General features: G+C 27.3%; 1 protein-coding gene across 2 annotated transcripts in view; it reads right to left on the reverse strand.

The window, feature by feature from the left end:
• The window catches only part of LOC107451732 (serine/threonine-protein kinase BRSK2-like), a 92921-nt gene extending 75772 nt beyond the window's left edge, over positions 1 to 17149 (reverse strand). Inside the window, exon 1 of one of the 2 annotated variants that reach the window (XM_071179018.2) lies at positions 16875 to 17149. In XM_071179018.2, coding sequence (XP_071035119.1) covers positions 16875 to 16965 — 91 coding nt within the window. In that variant the 5' untranslated portion in view covers positions 16966 to 17149. The remainder of the gene's footprint in view (positions 1 to 16874) is intronic. The other variant, XM_071179019.2, reaches the window with a different exon arrangement.
• Between the last annotated feature and the right edge of the window lie 1207 nt (positions 17150 to 18356).

An 18356-nucleotide genomic window follows, 5' to 3' on the forward strand; every position in this document is an offset into this window, starting at 1 on the left:
AACTAATTTACGGTTACTTGCTTCAGGCTTATATTATTTGGACCCAATTCGAATTGGTTATGCTACCGCATCGACCGAAAATTACTGTAATCGAATAAAAAAAAATGATTTGTCTAGAAAAGTTCATTTTGAAGCAATTTTAATTTCTTTCCGGTGGAAAAAATCATTCGCCAATACTTTCGCCAAAACATAATTTTATTCGCCAAGTTTACGATTTAATCGCGCTTCGCGAGGTGGCGAATGCTTAACGCGGCCCCGAATTGTGAACGGTTTCACAACTGTAAAGGTAAAAAAATGTTTGCAACCATAAACTTTATGGTTAATCGGAAAGACAAACTGCAGCCAGTCAATTTCAGAACGAAAATTCTAACAGTGTACAAACATCATAAGTTCAAAACTAATTACTTTACAACGATAAAGGTTAGATAAAAAAATTATTAAAAAAAATTTCGGTGTTGTATTTATGTTTTGTTAATAACAGTAGATGTTCTTACACAAATATCTTTACATTTTTAATATACGTTTAAAAGCAAATTTTTGTAATAATTTATAATTCCAGTATGAATACGAAAAACGATAAGAAGGAGAAATTCAAAATATTGGGAATTATTCTTTTCCTAGCGATAAGATTTCCTTACGTTTTCCCCATTTCTCTTTCCTTACTTACCCTCAGGTGAGAAGGATATTTGCAATAATAGTCGCAACCGTAAAATAGTGTCAAAGGAAGACATTCAGTTTCGATCACAGCCGGCAGCCAATAGGTTTGCTGAATGTTCTAAGATTGCTCTTTATCATTCTTAATTACTGTTCGAAAACGGAACTTAATAAAATCTCCCTTTACTTCGCGTTCGTAATTTATAAAATACGATAGAGTTTTTTTTTTAATTTAAGAAAGTTTGCGTTGATTGTAGTTCATATTTAAGTTAAATTTCTTAACTTTTTTTCATAGGAAATTTTGAATGAAATTTCAATATTTTTAATGAAACTTCCTTAATCGTTAAGTAAGATTTAATATTTTAATAATCTTTTTTTTAGTTAAATTTTACTTGAATTTTTAAGAAAACGATTGTTAGTGCCATTTTAAAGTAATCAATCAGAAACTCTGAATAAAAAATTAGGCAACAGGATCAAAATATTAATATTTTATTTTTACATATTTCAACAGTATATACAAAGAGCAAAATAAGTAAAAAACTTTTCTTATAAATCGGACAATATGAATAAATTTTGATTTAAAATGATCGGATTTACCTGTACTAAAGCTCAATCTGAATAGTTTAAATGGTTGAAAATGGTTAATTTGATTTTTCAGGTTAATTCGATTTTGCTCAAAATTTTTATTTTGCAATGTAAAATTATAAACTTTAAAATTATGTAAAAAGTTGTATACCTTAAAATTCAAAATGTTTTCGACTATTATTAAAGAAAATAATTAAAAATACTGAATATTAACAAAAATTTATTTTTGCGTAGAATTTTCTTTGGACAAACGAATTTTATATTTGTAAAAAAAAATTTTTCAATTCGCTTAAAAAGTAATCGAGATATAGCGAAATACGCAAAAATTAAAGTTTACATAATGAGGTCCAAAATTTGGATCTCTCTTCCGACCAAACTATGGGGACCATATTTCCCAGATTAGGGCTATTCCCTACATTTTGTGATTCAGAGATTCTCATCCGTCGAAAAAAAGGTATGTTTTTTCTGAGAGAGTGCGTTTTATGTCTGATTTCGTAACCTAAAATATTGTTAGCAATTATTAGTTAGCATATTTGAGATCACTTCCTCGAGCCATTAAAATTTAAGAAACAATTGAACAATTGAAGAAAATTGAATTGAAACATGAAGATCCTATAATTAGATCAAAAGTCATTCAGGGTACGATTTAGATGTTTTTTTTTTTTTACCTCAAAACACTCTCGAAAAAGCTTTTGAAACAATTTTGAAGATTTTGCTGTCAATTTATTTTTATCTATTTTTATATTATTTTTTATTTAAACGATTGAAAACTCATCACTCACCACAAAGAGGCTTACCACAAACTCACCACAAAGAGGCATGAGGCTTACAGAAGTAAGTAGAAAACAAAAACAAGAAAATTTACATTAAAAACAAAATTGCGCAAGGCAGCAAGACTTTCGATATTTTTAACTAGTTCTAATAAAACAGGAGGCCAACAAATAGAAAGACGCCTCAAATCAGTCTTTAATTTAATTCGGGTACTCGCATACAGATTGCAATGAAGAAGAATGTGCTCAGCATCTTCATCAGCATCGCCGCAAGTACAAATTCCACTGGTCTCCAGATGGAAACGAAATAAATATCTCTTAAAATTTCCATAGTTTGTTAAAATTTGGGTTAATTTAAAATCAGTTGCAAAGAATTTACATTGCAAATGGTGAAAAATGGATGGAAAGAACTTTTTCGTCCAAAGCGACCCAGATTTTTATTCATTTGAAGTAAAACATTTTACTCAGAAATATTTTACGCTCAAGTGCTTGACTCTTCAATGTATTAAATTTATTATTTTTTTAATTATTATTATTATTATTATATTTTAATAATGAAACACACGCTACAGTTATAAGGTCAATTACAAAGGTGAATATTGGTTCAATAAAACATTTAAAGATATCAAGTTCTTTTATAAGAAAGCTAAACATTTTGTAAAATCTGGAGGAAGAAAACATTTTTTATCTAATCATATTTGCAAAATGATTTTATAAATAATTTTTCATATCACTTATTGTGACTTTTTACAAAAACTGAATTATAAATTACACATAAAATATCAGAGCAAACAAAAAAATTATTTAGAATTTTATAGAAAGAATAATAAGCAAGACAAATCTTTACAACATTCTAATGGTAGAACATCAAAAATATTTTGCTACGTAGAAACAGAAACATCACTACAAATTACTTTGCTAGATAAGGTAATTATTCATTTTGTATAATATCGTTTAAGATAAAATTCAAATTTTTGGTTGACTTCAAAATATTTTAAAGTGAAAAGAAAAACGCTTAAATAATTTCTCAAATTAGAAAGAAAATCTAATTAAGATTTGTTTTAACTTCTCAAAGTTAATGAGTTTATAGTTAACTAAAAACAAAACGTCTCAAAATATGACCTAACAAAATTACGTTATGTCAAGCATTTGAATTAAATATCAGATTTTGAAGCAGTAATATGTAATTTGTATGGCTCTGTTTAAAAAATTCCACGTAATTAGTGATAATTACAAATTATGTCAAGAAATACGACGCATGTGAGTTTTTTTCTGACTAAAGCTATCTTTATTTAGTGAATTTAGTTTCAAATGACTCAAATTGATGCCGTTACAAAAGAAAATGCTAATTAGTCAGAAAATAAACTGAATCACTTTGCTGTTATTGTGATTTTAAAAACATTTAAATTTAAGGCAATTCCACCCTTACGTAATAAAAAACAATTTAATTTTAATAATAATTTAGTTAATCAAAATAATTAAATTTTAATATTTTTGTTGGGATAACTCTTAGGGTCCTCTGCACTTTTTCTGGAACTTTTTAATTTCCATGAATTTTAAACTTTTATTGAAAACTAGGAGGCTTCGCCCCCTGCTCGCTGGCGCTCGCCAAACCCCGGAAATGCTTTCGCAAATCATTTCGGATTGCTTCGCAATCCGATGCTCGCTTTGCTCGGTGAGAGTTCTCCCGATTAGACATATGATGCTCAATACGTGCTCTTGCACGCCGAAGCCTATCAATTAAAACGTATTAGCGTTTTATATAATATAGATTAGCCATATGATGCTCACTACGTGCTCTTGCGCGCCGAAGCCTATCAATTAAAATTGAAAACTGTTGCCAACGCGAGAAAAGAAATATCAACGGTTTTATTGATACATACGTATTAGCGTTTTATATAATACTAGGAGGCTTCGCCCCCTGCTCGCTGACGCTCGCCAACCCCCGAAACTGTATTCGCAGTTCATTTCGGATTGCCTCGCAATCCGATGCTCGCTCATTGGATACGTTCTTAACGTCTAGCTTTTGTATACTTTTCTGAACACTGAAGTTCCGAAAACTTTTCACTGTAGAAAATTCTAAACCTGTGCATTTCAATATTAATTTGAAATTGCAAACAGTTCGCATATTTTTCTTAATCACACTATTCTAAATTTCAGTTGTTGAGAAAAGTAACTGTTGTAAGTTTTGTTTTAAAGTCTTTCCCCCCAGAGGGCTAAGACCATGTGTTGTAAAGCAATATGAAATAGTACTGAACGCCGGATGTAAAGCATCGGCTTCGATGAAGATAATTTTGTGAGAATTTTGTTTGATAATTCGGTGAGAATTCACCCGATTAGACATATGATGTTCCCTACGTGCTCTTGCGCGCCGAAGCCTATCATTTAAAAATGAAAACTGTTGCCAACGTGAGAAAAGAAATATCATCGGTTTTATTGATACATACGTATTAGCGTTTTATACAATATAGATAGATAAACGCTGACTGTTACGGACGTAACTCCCACAAATGTCAAAATTGCACAGTAGGCAATTAGGTTACAGGTTATAACAAATCACACAAAATATTTTTAAAAATAGTCTGTTAATATATATTCAGGAGATGACAAAGTTTTCGAAATCATTCAAGTTTTAAAGATTGTGACTCTTTAATAAATATGAAAACTTAAATTAGTTTGTTATAGACATAACGCTCTATGGTTTTAAATTATCGATTATCTCTTACAGAATGGTAAATAAATGAAAGAATGCAAATGTAAACAAATAAAGGAATACAAGAGAAAATTACTTAAAAGGGAATAAATAGTCGTGATGATTTTATGAACATATTTGATAAGCAAAAAAGAATATTATTAAGAAATTTTTGAGTAAAAGAAATAATTTTTGTACACTTCTTTTATAAAAGAAATAATTACATAAAGATTTATTAAGAAGCTTTTTGATCATGTTCGTGATTAAATACAAAATTAATTTTTACTTAAGAAATTTACAATGTCGTTAGAATTTTTATTATTGGGAAAAATCAGAAAAATTAGGTTTTCCTTTCCTTTAGATCTGTGATAGGCTCAACTAGTACTATATTCATGTTCTGTTATCATTGCTTAAAATGCTGTGCGGTACAATCAGAAAAAATATCGATTTAAATCAAAAGTTATTCAGAGTAGTCCGTTTTTTTGGCACACTTTACAAATTAGATTAGTCATTTGTCCAGTGCGTATTTTGTACTTTGTTTTGCTTTTGCAGAATCGTGATGTTCTCACTAAAATCCAACTGATGATTTCATCCCTTATCTGATAACCGATTTTTTCATTCATGAAAGTAAAGATATTGCTCTATTTAATGCAGCAATATTCAAGTAATAAAAAAATCAATAAGGTTAAAAAGGCCTCATGGTTTTAGAGAGAGCTAAATTAAACTTTGAACAGTTTCAAGTAATAATATATCCATAAATATTACTATTTTTACAAATAATAAAATGAAGACTATTTTTCTTATCTTTATATGAAGCCAAAATGCGATAATTTATTAAAAAATTTAGAACAAATAAATTAATTAATTTTTACAGTCGATGATAAAAATAAAGCAACATATTTCCTGTCATTTGAAAGCATTTCTGTTTCCAGAATATAGTCACTGGTCTGAAAGACCAGCAACTAAACGATACCGCTTTACTCCGTTGCAAACTAAGAAAAGACCATTGCGATATAGGATATAAGTAATCATCCGCGACAGCATATAGTTCCGTTTTATTTCGTTATCAAATTATACAAATATGCTTTCAAAACAATATAAAAGCTTTAAAAAGTTAAACACATCAGTGGGAAATTCGTTTGGAGCTATCTTTTACGATAAATGTCAAAGATTAATTTGAAAAAAAATTTATAGTTTCGTAGCATTACTGGAATCCTAGACTAGGTGACATATTTCGATAAATAAGGAGAATATTCGTTCTTGAAAAGGAAACAACTATATGACGTTGTAAGAGAATTGGATTCGATTGGACCATTAAAAATGCCATGTCTTATGCTGACACGTTCTTAACAAATCAAATGCAAGATAAAGAATTTTTACTTTTGCTTCACTGTTGAAGAAAATCGTCTGCAAGGAATAATATTTATTATTCCTTCATTAGTTTCTTTAAATGCGAACAGAAAAACGTATATTTGTTACGCTTTTAAGGTATCATTTTTATTACTTATTAATTTATTATTCTTGTTAATAAGTGTTATTATTATTAATAAGAAGGCTCTACAACGTCCTTTCAAGAGTTGGCGACATTGATATAGTTCACGCGGGGAGCTTGGCATCCATTTGGCATGCACTTAGATTCAAACAGGCTCTCCCCTTAGAGATAATGGTATTGCAATTGATAATGGATTCTTAACTTGAAACAGAGTATAGTCGGTACACATTTTCACTGATCCATATACCCAACTTTCTTAGATTTTCAAATTAATAAAGTGAATTTATGTGAAAGATTATAATGCAGACTATGTGTAATGTCTCTACTATGATGAAACTTAATATTTTTTGTATATATACAAGAACACCGACTTAAACATGAAACCGGAAATCCAAAACCCAAAACAGCATACTATTCTTTTACATTGATTGCTGGACTGGAGGACTATTGCTAATTATTTTATAGTCATTATGAGTCACATTTAGTGGTCTTGGACCAACTGATTACCGATAATTTAGAGCACTGACATCAAATAATGTAGTAATAATTAGAATGCAATTTCTTTTTGAAATATTATAAACTTTTTAGTGTAACGTTTCTTATGAAAATATTTACTTTATAAATATAATACATTCCAAATGATATGGAATTGAATTTTAGGACAGTTAAAAAGGGCTAAAATTTAGAAATGTTATCGTTTGTTCTCCCTCAAATATATTTATAACTATAACGAGTGAGTTATAGTTATAAATATATTTGATAAACTATAACTATAACGAGTACAGTATTAATTGCTTTTAATTCAGTTTTTGATTTGTTACGCATGTAACAATGCAGATATGTTACGTCCGTAACACAATTTCGTAAAAAGTTGCATGCTTGGAAAAAAAGCTGTTGAAAGCATTTAACTTGTTAAAAACAATGATAAAAACACCAGAAATTTTTTTTTAAAGTATTGCTTAATTTTGACAAAATATTAACTTTTCTGTTTTAATTTTTGTGGCGGTCTTAACGAAACTTTTGCTAGTTGAAAATTTAAAATTACCAAAATTACTTTTTTCACAGAATTTCTTCTTTTGTACGTAATTGTAGTATAATGCTACCAAAAATAATCAAAACAGGCTAAGTGCTGAAAATAATTTATTAAATATTAAAATAGTGTATTTAAATAAGGCCTTAATTTCACATATTTCTTGAAAAAAAAAGAAACCTGAGTTGAAAATGAAGGTATTTACTGAATGCTATATTCCGCTGCAAGTTGAGAAAAAAATATTGAGGAATAGAATTTATGTAATCATCAGCTACTGCATTTAGTTCCGCTTTATTTCATTATATCAAATTATGCAAATATGTTTAAAAAACAATTTAAAAGCTTTTAAAAGTTAAACTCGCTGGGCAGAAAATTTAATTCGTGCTATCGTTTATGATCGTTATGATTTAAAACAATAGATTTACTTTTAATTCAAAATTTAATTTCTTTTTAACATTCAAAAATTAACCAAAAATGTTTTTTTAAAATAGATCTGTTTTAATTCAAGCGCTCATTTCAAAGAAAAAAAAACACCTATAATATTTAAGCATTAGTAAACTTATTTTAATGCTGCAAAAAAATTTTAAAATTCAATTTCTTATGAAAGAATTTGTCTTTATTTTTGCCTTCTACAATTACATTTCATTATTATTTTTTAATATTAGAGGGCTCTTCTGGAGAAATATATCCATAATTTATTCTGACACCCTTAATTGTATATTTATTCCCTCTGTGATCATTTGTTATGACTAATGTCACTCTCTAAGATTTCAATTCCCATTCTGTGGCACTTTTCTTTTCTTCCTTTTCCATGCCATTAGGCACTTCTTCAACGAGGGTATTATTAAATTACTTTTTTTTTCTTTTTTCAATGGGACAAAACAATTTTTACGACTAAGTCTTCATGAAAGATATTCCCAAGAAGTTCCTAAAGAATCCATTTTTTAAAACATTCACCTGTTACTATATCTTTAGTAACCAGTTTTTCTATTGACAATTATTTTACTGATTTATAAAAAGACCCTAAAATTTTTCTCCGGTAGTATTGGTTCTTAGTATGATAATTACGACCATATTTTGCTAATAAAGATAATGTAGTTATTAATTATAATTGCTTTGTGAAACAATAACTACATCACTATAAGAAGATTAGTTTTAAAATTTGCATAGATCAATATAATAATGAACATCACCTTTACTGAAATCTACAAGTGCTTAAAACATTTTTTACAGACAATTGTTTTCATTATTTTGTAAAAAATCTTTGTAATTTTTCTATAATATTGAAACTAAATTTTAGGTGTATTACCATAGTTTGTTAAATAATTTTATTTTATGCTATATAATTATAATTGGTTTACAAAATAACCACTGCGTCATTTTTAAGTTTGAAATTTGAATAACTTTATATAGCAATAAAATCATTTATCAATGAATAATAAATAAAAGTCTTGACCGAGCTTGTCAAGCACTCAAAATAATTTATCATTTGTAATGAACCCTTCTTAAAACTAAAATAACTTTTATACTATTCACATTTGAACTATTTGTTTTAATGCACAAAATGCTAAACATAAAAGTGGTATTCGGAAAAATCTAGCCACTTTTACATTTAAGACATGTGCAAATTTAATAAAATTTACTTCAAAGATTAATTAAATGTTTTAAAAGTCAGGTCTAATTAATATATACGCTTGTAAAGTTTTTTTAAAACACGCTTGTTGCAGACAATAAAATAATTAGCAGAATGTCTTAATTTACCTATCAATAATTTAAGTATACAGCAAGAATTCAATACTTGGATTTTGTTAGATGATGGGGTAATTAAAAGCTAAAATAAATCTAATTAAAAGCTAAAATAAATAGCTGCTTCAAGCATTATTAGCAAGCATTATTTTTTACTGAATTATTTAGGAAATGTGCAGTTTTTTTTAAAATTTTTGATTTAGGAAGTTTAGATATTTAGTAAAATTAGAAACCAATTTTGACACTTGTCTTTTTCATTTATGAGACCACGGTATTTTAAGTGACAGTTACAACTGTTTTGGTCAATTAGTTTGGAAAAAAAACAGACGATTTGCTTTAGAGTTTCATTGATAATAACAGTATTAGAGTTTCCTTGAATAGAACATTTAATAGATTAATTTAAATGAAAAAAAATTATTTAAAAATGAAACATAGCATATTAAATGTAACAATTTGTTAAAGAATGTTCAAAAATTCTAATGAAGTGTATAAATCAAGTCACAGAATAAAGAAATCAATGACAGTTTTTGAATATTTACGAGAAATCGAAAACAATTAATTTTTTAAAGAGTCTTTCATTAATGTTCTTCTCTGGACTCCGCACTTTTGGTTTGACCTTGAGGGAAACAGAAGCCAGTTTTATAGCGACTTCATCACTTTATCAATAATATAATTCATTGCTCCATTAAAAATAATAGAATTAATTGAAAATGATGTTTAAAATTACTTGTAATACAATTTATTAATTAAAACTAATATTTTTAGTCTTTTTTTTAAAAAAAACTTTTTTTTCACTTTTTACTGTCAATTTATTATTGTTACTTTTGAACTGCATATTTATCTCAATTCGTGTGCCATAACATCGGCTGAATTATATTATCTGTGTCATTCGTCTTACGGATGAAGTTGTGTGTAATTATACGCGAGGATACGTACAGTGCGCAAAATAATAAGCGGACCACTCTGAATAATTCTTGATCTAACGATCGGATCTTCACTTTCTATGATTCAATCTTAATGAGTTCAGACGATATTTTAAATTACGAAATCAAACACAAAAACATACTTTTTCTGAATAAACATACATTTCTTTCCACAGATTCGAATTTTTGACCCTCAAATTATAGGGTGTAGCTGCAATCAGAGAAATATGGCCCCCATAGTTCGGTTAGGAGAGCGGTCCAAAGTTTGGACTCCTTAATGTTAATTTTTTTTTTACTTATTTCGCCATATCTCGAAAACTTTATAATTATATAATTGTCGAAATTTTATAATTGTGTGCAAAATTTTATAATCGATTGATGGGGTGCAAAATTTTGCAATCGATTGATTTTGTACAAAATTTTATCTCGAAAATTTTATAATTGAGTGCAAAAAGTTTTCAATTTGCTTAAATACGGAAAAAAAAAATAATTAACTTTAAGGGGTTTAAACTTTGAACCGCTCTCCTGATCAAATTACGGGGATCATATTTCCCAGATTGGGGATCAGAAATCTGAATCCCTCAAAATGAAGTATGTTTTTTATTTCGTTTTTGTGCCTGATTTCGTAACTTAAGATATCGCATGTGCTAATTAATTAGCATATTTCAGGTAACACCATCGAATCATTAAGATTGAGTCTTAGAACGTGAAAATCCAATCATTAGATCAAAAATATATCAGGGTGGTTCATTTCTTATTTTGAGCACTGCACACCGAAACACGTTTAAATTTTAATAAATTTCAGTTATTATGATTCTTAAGCATCGTTTTTAGTTAATCTGAATTTTATCACAATGATTACCCTAGTTATTTTAATTATCAATAATAGTCTTAAAGTTAAGTCCCAGGCAGTTCAATTTACGGCATCTACTTAAGCTCGGAATTTGATTTTGGTCAGTATACGAGATGAAAGTGAATAAGCTGTATCATGATTTTTGTTGAAATGAAAGCGAAAAGGAGCTGCTATAAACCCTGAGAATTGGGTACTTGCAGCTAATCGCATGATTGTGTCTAATAACATGGTTGTGCATGACATGCTAGCGATGCAGCTTGAATGCTGGGGTTTAGTATCACGCTGAATTCATTTTTGGATCAGATTTAATTGTATTGCAAGTGACGTCAAGCTTGTGGGTCAAACTTAATTGGCTCACCCACGCGTGATGTCGCATGCAATTATCGAAGGACATATGCTTCTTTATTGTTGAATTTAGTAATTTTATCTTCAATTTGAAGATTGGTGGAAAATACTAATGCGCTTTTTTTACTTATGCATATATTCTTTAATAATATACCATCAATATATTGATATAATTTTTTTTAAAACTTAGTTCTTCCCTTTTTGTTTCGCATTTAAATAATTTCATGAAAACTACCAAAATAAATTATGCATTGTCAATTGGATATAAATCTAACTACAGATTTCAAAGATTATAAGTAGTTAAAAAAATCCCAACTCTTTGAACCCCTGGGATCCTTTAACGAAATTTTAGGATTCAACTAAACGACTTTTGGGAACCGCTGTTTTAGATGAAGGAACTGATTCAGGAAGAAATATCTTGTTTTCTAAAACTTCTCGATATTCTCTGAGGCTTTTTTTACGTTACGAAGGAAGCAAGAAGTCATGCATATCAACTTTTCTTCAAAAGAAAATTTTGAATCAAGGTTAAGGATTGAAAAAAAAACAGGCATTGATTTTTTAAAAAAAAACAATTTCAGTACAAAATGTTCGATATGCAAAATTGCTCAGAAAATTATATGATTACTAACTTAAAATGATGTTTTTCTTTGGACATAATAACATATCGTATTATCTAATAAATATATATTTAATTAAATTTGTTTAAGTACATATGTTTACATATTTTGCATATGTCTTAACTTAGAGATAAAACTTTTTATGACCATATCATAATCTGAGAGAGAAAAAAATTCCTTACAGCATGATAATGACATTCTGGTAAAAAGAACTATAATTTTGGTTTATAAAATTGAAATATTTGGTTTTTAAACTATTCATTTGATAATTTTTCTATTTATATGGTAACGGTTTTTACAGAAATTCTGAAAATGAAAAACTACGAGTAAATTTAACCAAATAAATAGTTTCCATGTCATGCTTTAAGTTATCATGATAAAATTACTTAATTTTACCACATTTACCAAATTTTATCACATAATATAAAATCATGTTTGATTATTGTTCTTCTCAAAATCATTACCAAAGCACTTCATTAAGTTACTGGTGTTCCCATAGAGCCAGAAACAAAGTAAATTTTTACCTTATTCTTTAGGTTTTGACCATATTATTTCTAAGGGTAGGTACGTAACTATTAAATAAAATTAAAAAGGAAATAAAACTTATTTAAATTTTATGTATTTATTAGGAAGTATATTTTTAAAAATGATTCTAGGTAGTTATTTCAGTTTCTATATATTGTTTGTTTCATTCTAAACAATCAATGTACAATAGTTGCAGAAATTTAATTCTACCTTATTCAGGCATATTAAATTTTCCTCAAAGATAAAGTTTTACAAAACATGGAAAAAGTCATCTGTTTATTGAATTTAATAAGTTTTCGTTATGTAATATATCGAATAATTAACTATATAATGCTATAATTCAATTCAAAACTTTAACTTAATATTTTTAAAACTATTCATTTTACTATCGATATAAATCTTAATTGAAGTATTTTATTTTCAATTCAAAAAGGAGATGAAGTAGTTATAAAAGATAAACAATAGTTAAGAAACGACTGAAAAGGCCATATTATATGGTCACGTAAACTGGTAAACCTTATCTGATATTTTATGAAGTTTGCGTACGTGGTAACGATGCAATAAACATTATCGTTTAACAAGAACAAAATATTTTAAAAAGGCTTTTTTGATTCGCGAAAATATTTCACGTTACTTTTTAAAACGAAATATCACGGAAGAAAAGCTAGACTGACATGAATAAATTATCAATATACTAGGAGAGTTCACCCGCTTCTAGCATCGTTTACCAACCCTCATGATTACTTCTCAATTACTTTTGTTTCTTGATTAGAAAAGGGTTGTTAAATCAAATATTATTCAATTTAAATATCTCGATATTTTCATTTCTTAAAAACAGATTTAATTTTCTGGTTCTACTTAGATAATGTTTAATTATTTCGCTGGGTTACCATTTTAATTTCAACCTCAAATTCTTACTAATGACCATTTTAGATTATTATAAAAACTTAATGTCTTTCGTCAAAGAGATAGAGAAAAATTGCGAAAAGTTTAATTTTAATATAGCTTTACTAATTTAAATCTTTATTTAGAATACACAATTTTAATTGCATATGTTGATTCGATGCGGTTTTACCGAAAATTTATTATGGGTACAAATACAATTTATTTAAAATGTAGATGCTATTTATTTACCGTTTTAATGTTTAGTGTTTTAATCAAATGTGTTTCGCTCAAAATGTTTTACAATAAATCAATATAGGATTATTTCGAAACATGATAAGGGAACACTATTTTTAGAAGTATACTTTTATTTTTAAATAAAAACTAAATTCGGAAAGTAATATTAAGATGACAACTTTATGGGATACATGAGTAAATTACAGGTTTATACAGTTAACAGTTTTTAGTAATTTTATGCTAATGAAATATACAACGATGAATGAATCGTTATCCTTCGTTTCATATTTATTTCATGTGATTTCATATTCTTAAGTGAATTACCGAGATCAATCAGGAAACAGTTTTTTTTTTAATGTTACACCGAAAAATACAAAGTATAATTCATAATTTTTTTCTCTCCTTGAACGTAAAAATAAGCTACATCATATTATATCTAATATTCTTTGATCCAATAATCAGATGTATCACGATATGATGCCAAACTAAAAATACTAACTAATTAGTACAGAAGATAATTTAACTTTAACGTAATTTAACTACTTTAAGCAACGTTAACAACTTTAAATCAGTCATAAATCTCTCGCCTTTTAATAATTTTGAGTGTCTTGAAAATTTTCTTAAAATGTTTTACTGCTATTTTGCTTATCAGTAGAATTAATTGCGCAAACTAAAACATTTTTGTAAACAGTCATAAGAACCCGTTTGTTCAAAAGATAGTTTGAAATACCTATTCATTATTTTTTTTTTACATGCAATTAAGTATTAATCAAAAACAATATTTAAAGTATGAGGACTATAACTTTAACTTTATATTAAGTTACGAATTTTTAAATTGTAAAATCAAAGTTTGAGAGAATTAAGTTGAATATTTCTTTAAAAAAAAGTTTCAAAGACATTATCGATTTAAAACAGAGATGGAATTTTTTAGTTATTCATAACTTCTTATTTAACTGTCGAGCTTAAAGTGCAAGATATTAATAATACGTGGCTTAATAGTAGGTAAAATATTTATACCTTTGAATCAAAGAAAATAGGTATTAAATTAAATAATAAGATTAATAAGTAATTTTTAAAAACATTTTTCATAAAAGTATCACTAGACAGAGCATTATAATTACGAATTTTTTTTTCCAATTAAACTCATAAAGGTTAGTATTTACGAAATAATTATTGTGAAAGAAATCAGAATGTAAAAAATATAATATTTATAATGTTTTCGATAAGTTAAAAGTTGAAATCAATGTAACATCGACTGTAAAAGGTGATAAATTTACTGGAAGTTGATTATTGTTTTCTCTGCAAGAAGAGTATTGCGCAGGAAAAACAGTTTTTACAGATTTCTTAGTAAACTATCGTTTACGCGTGAATCACGTAACATGTTTTATTATTATTATTATTATTACTATCAATATTTTAAATCTTTTCCTTAAATTTTCTTTATTTATTGAGTAATTTTGTTGATATTATTTTAGATCTATGCAGAACAATTTTAAATCACTGACAACTAAAATAACAATTTAATTTTATTAAACAAATTTATTTTACCAATATTTCAGACGTATATTTTTTTTTTCTGAATAAATTGCATAATATTTCTTGCTGTATATCTTTGCCACATTTAAAACAAATTGTTTTATTCCCGAAATAAAATTGACCAATATTTCAATAAAATATATCATTTATTTATTAAATACGTAACGTTATTTATAGCATAAAGGTTTTTTTTTTAAACAAATTAATGTAATTATGTTATTTTAGAAGAATATTATTTTTTGCTGCGAATGTTCGTCAGATTTGAATAACTAATGATTAATTTAAATATTGTTTTTATTTTCTGTGGAAAATTAACTTGCTTATAAGCAAAGCTTAATCTTCCACTGTTATTTTTCAGCGTGAATGATATGAATTAAATGATTTTTCATCGTAAACGATATGAACTAAATGATGAAAGAATTCATTTTAATCAAATGTTCCGTAGACTATTTATAATTATGCGCAAGTTTTAAGTTAAAGGCGAATGTTAAATTGCATTCTATTGACACATATATTCTCTGATAGCTATTATTTCCATAAATTAAGCTCCAAGTTTCTTTAAATATAATTTCACTTAATGCCTTAAAAGAAGTCCATTATTATTTAATAGAATCTAAAATCAGTTCGGTTTTAATGCAATTAAAGTTAGTATGATAGTTTATTCAAATTTATACTAAGATAACTCTACACAACATTTATTCCAAATTTTTAATAAAATTTTACTTGCACAAAATTCTATCAAAACAATTCAGAAAAAACTCATTTAAACTAGTTAATACACGGATTGTATACTAAACAATATCAAGTCAATTAAAATAGAATTTAAAAAAAAATGGGAGTAATTGAACAAAAATTATTTTTGTATTAAAAAGAACTTTGCTAATTTACTTTTAATGCCCCAAGAAATTTAATTCAAGTTTATGGTTCTTATGAGCTACATATTAAATTATAATTGTTATGAGATCGTAAATTGAAGCAACTAAATTTGTTGGAACAGAGCAACAAAAGAAACCAAAATTTTTTTCATATAAAAATTAGAGTATCCATTTTTTACATTTTGTAATAAAAAATTAAAGTAAATATTAAAATACTTAAAAAAAACATGTATAGACAAAGCGTGTGTTTTGGGGGCCTAAGTATTCGCTACGTAGACAGTAGTTATTTAATATAATTTTAATTTTCAGACTGAATATAAAATTAATGTAGTTTAATTAAAAATTTATTTGCTAAATATTTTTCAAATTACATGTTCGAATTCTAATACTAATAATTAGCATTCGTTAAAATATTTCGTGTAGTTAAAAATTGTCAGGGAAGTTTGGAGTTCAGGTCATTAATGTGAAATAGTAACTAAATAGTTTATAAACTGATAAAAAAAACTGGCGTAAATGAGACATTATGAATAGGTAAAAAAGTGATTTGATACAAAATATTTAATAAAAATATTTATTAAAATTTTTTATAAAAATATTTAATTTTTTGATGCAAACTATTTTTATTTGAGTAAAATGGAGGAATATGCACAATTATTTAGTTGTTGCATAATAGATTTGAATTAAAACAACTTTGCGTATCCAAACCCAAAACAAAAACAAAGTTAAGGAGAAACAATGTAATTGGTTTTGGATATTCGTGAAGTAATATGAGTACATATTTATAAAGCGTGAAGAATATACGGCCGTATTTCTATTAAATATGATTTCTAAAAAAAATTCCTGCATTCACACCGATAGAATGTTTTGAAAACACACTTCACTAAGCCTAAAATTCGAATGAGGGAAATATCGCCAGGAGTTCCGCAGTGAAGCACCCAAAACCTCACTCGCCTTTCATAAAAGTCCTGATTCGTTAACTGTTACGATCGATTTTTTTCCCTCCTCCCCAATTTGTATGTTCGAGAATGATGAAGCATGATAATGAATGTTTTCATGATGCATGAAAGTGATTGAGAAAGCAAACGATAATTATGGAATTTCGTTAGGCTTACCAGTTTGTCCCTTGCCCAGGGTCTTCTCTAGCCTGTAAGGACCGACGTATTGATAGTGATGTGAATCCGAGGACGACCTGTGAGAAGTCATGTCGATGTTTAAAGATTTAATAATCCAAGGAAATCCACGGTCGCTAAGTTCCGAAGAAATCCACTTTTCGAGTATCCATGTTTAATCCGCTGAATACAGGGATTTTATGCACCACCGCTATGTCATATTCGAAAGTCCTGGCACTTCGCCGCGCTTAGACAGAAAATGTGGAGAGTAGGGTTACAGGAGATTTGACCCTAAAGATACCTTCCCTTCTTGGCGAGTGATTCTCCTGGAAAAGTAGTATTAAGGACATCGCCAAATCTAATTTATATTTTTCTCCTCATATGTAGAGAGCTAATTACACTACGATAAAAATTACTTCAATAATAGAGTATGAATTATCAATTTCTTTCTTTTGAGAATTTTTGAAATTTTTTTTCGAAGTTACCTAATATGTTCTTAATAATTATTTTGAATTCTTAATGATTCCGTAGAGTGTAATGAATTTCGCTATTAAATTCTTGCTTTTCTTTGTAGAATTTATTATCATTATAAACTCACGCAGTTAATTCAGTTTTTCTGTTAATTGTATTTTTTTTCTCATTTGTTAATAAACAAACATTTTTCTTTTCTTTTTAGAGATAGTTCAGTAGAGGTTTAAATAAGAAAAAAATCTTGTTTTCGTAGGTTCTTTCATTGTTTTCTTACGAAAAAGGAATGAGAAAATCGCAAAATATGCTTCTATAATAATAAAAGAAAAAAATTGTCTGCTAATTTTGTTGAAAATAATTAATTGTTGAAAAAAATTGTCTGCAGAACCACTTGAGCTGCAGATCTGAAATTCGGGTAGTGGATGTCGTTTGAAAGAAATTTTCGAAAAAGAAATTTTATAAATGGTTTAGAATTAGCCATTTATGAAAATTATACTCTAGAAAATCACGTTTTTCTTCCAATTTTTTTTTATTATTATTTTTTTTTACATTATTGATGTCTACTAGCATATAACTCTTATTAATAAAGAACATGTCACCAAACTATTTTTAAAATTATCCTAAGCGACTTGTTTATTTTATCATTATGCTTTTAAACCGTGCTTCAATAAAAAAGAGTAAAAACTTTTCACACTATTATTAACACTGAAGATGCCTGATTAATTTTGGTAAGTGATACTACTAACTGAAATAAAATAAGCTATGCACTTAAAAGCAAAATTATTGAAGAAATGATACTAATTTATTTAGGAGACTTTTGACAGATATTTTTGAACCACCTTGTTTCCATACATAGATATGTACATATAACACGAGAAAATAGTTCGATATAATTCTGTTTTAGACTTGAAAAGGTTTCTTGTTTACTTACATAACAAACAGAGTAAAGCAGATTTTCTGATAACTACGCTTTTTATTGCGTTTTTCGCACTCTTTTTTTAATGAGGAAATATTTTA

Source organism: Parasteatoda tepidariorum, chromosome 6 (assembly GCF_982258835.1).
Source record: "Parasteatoda tepidariorum strain Cologne lab strain chromosome 6, Ptep-v5.0, whole genome shotgun sequence".
Taxonomy (NCBI): Eukaryota; Metazoa; Arthropoda; class Arachnida; order Araneae; family Theridiidae; genus Parasteatoda; species Parasteatoda tepidariorum.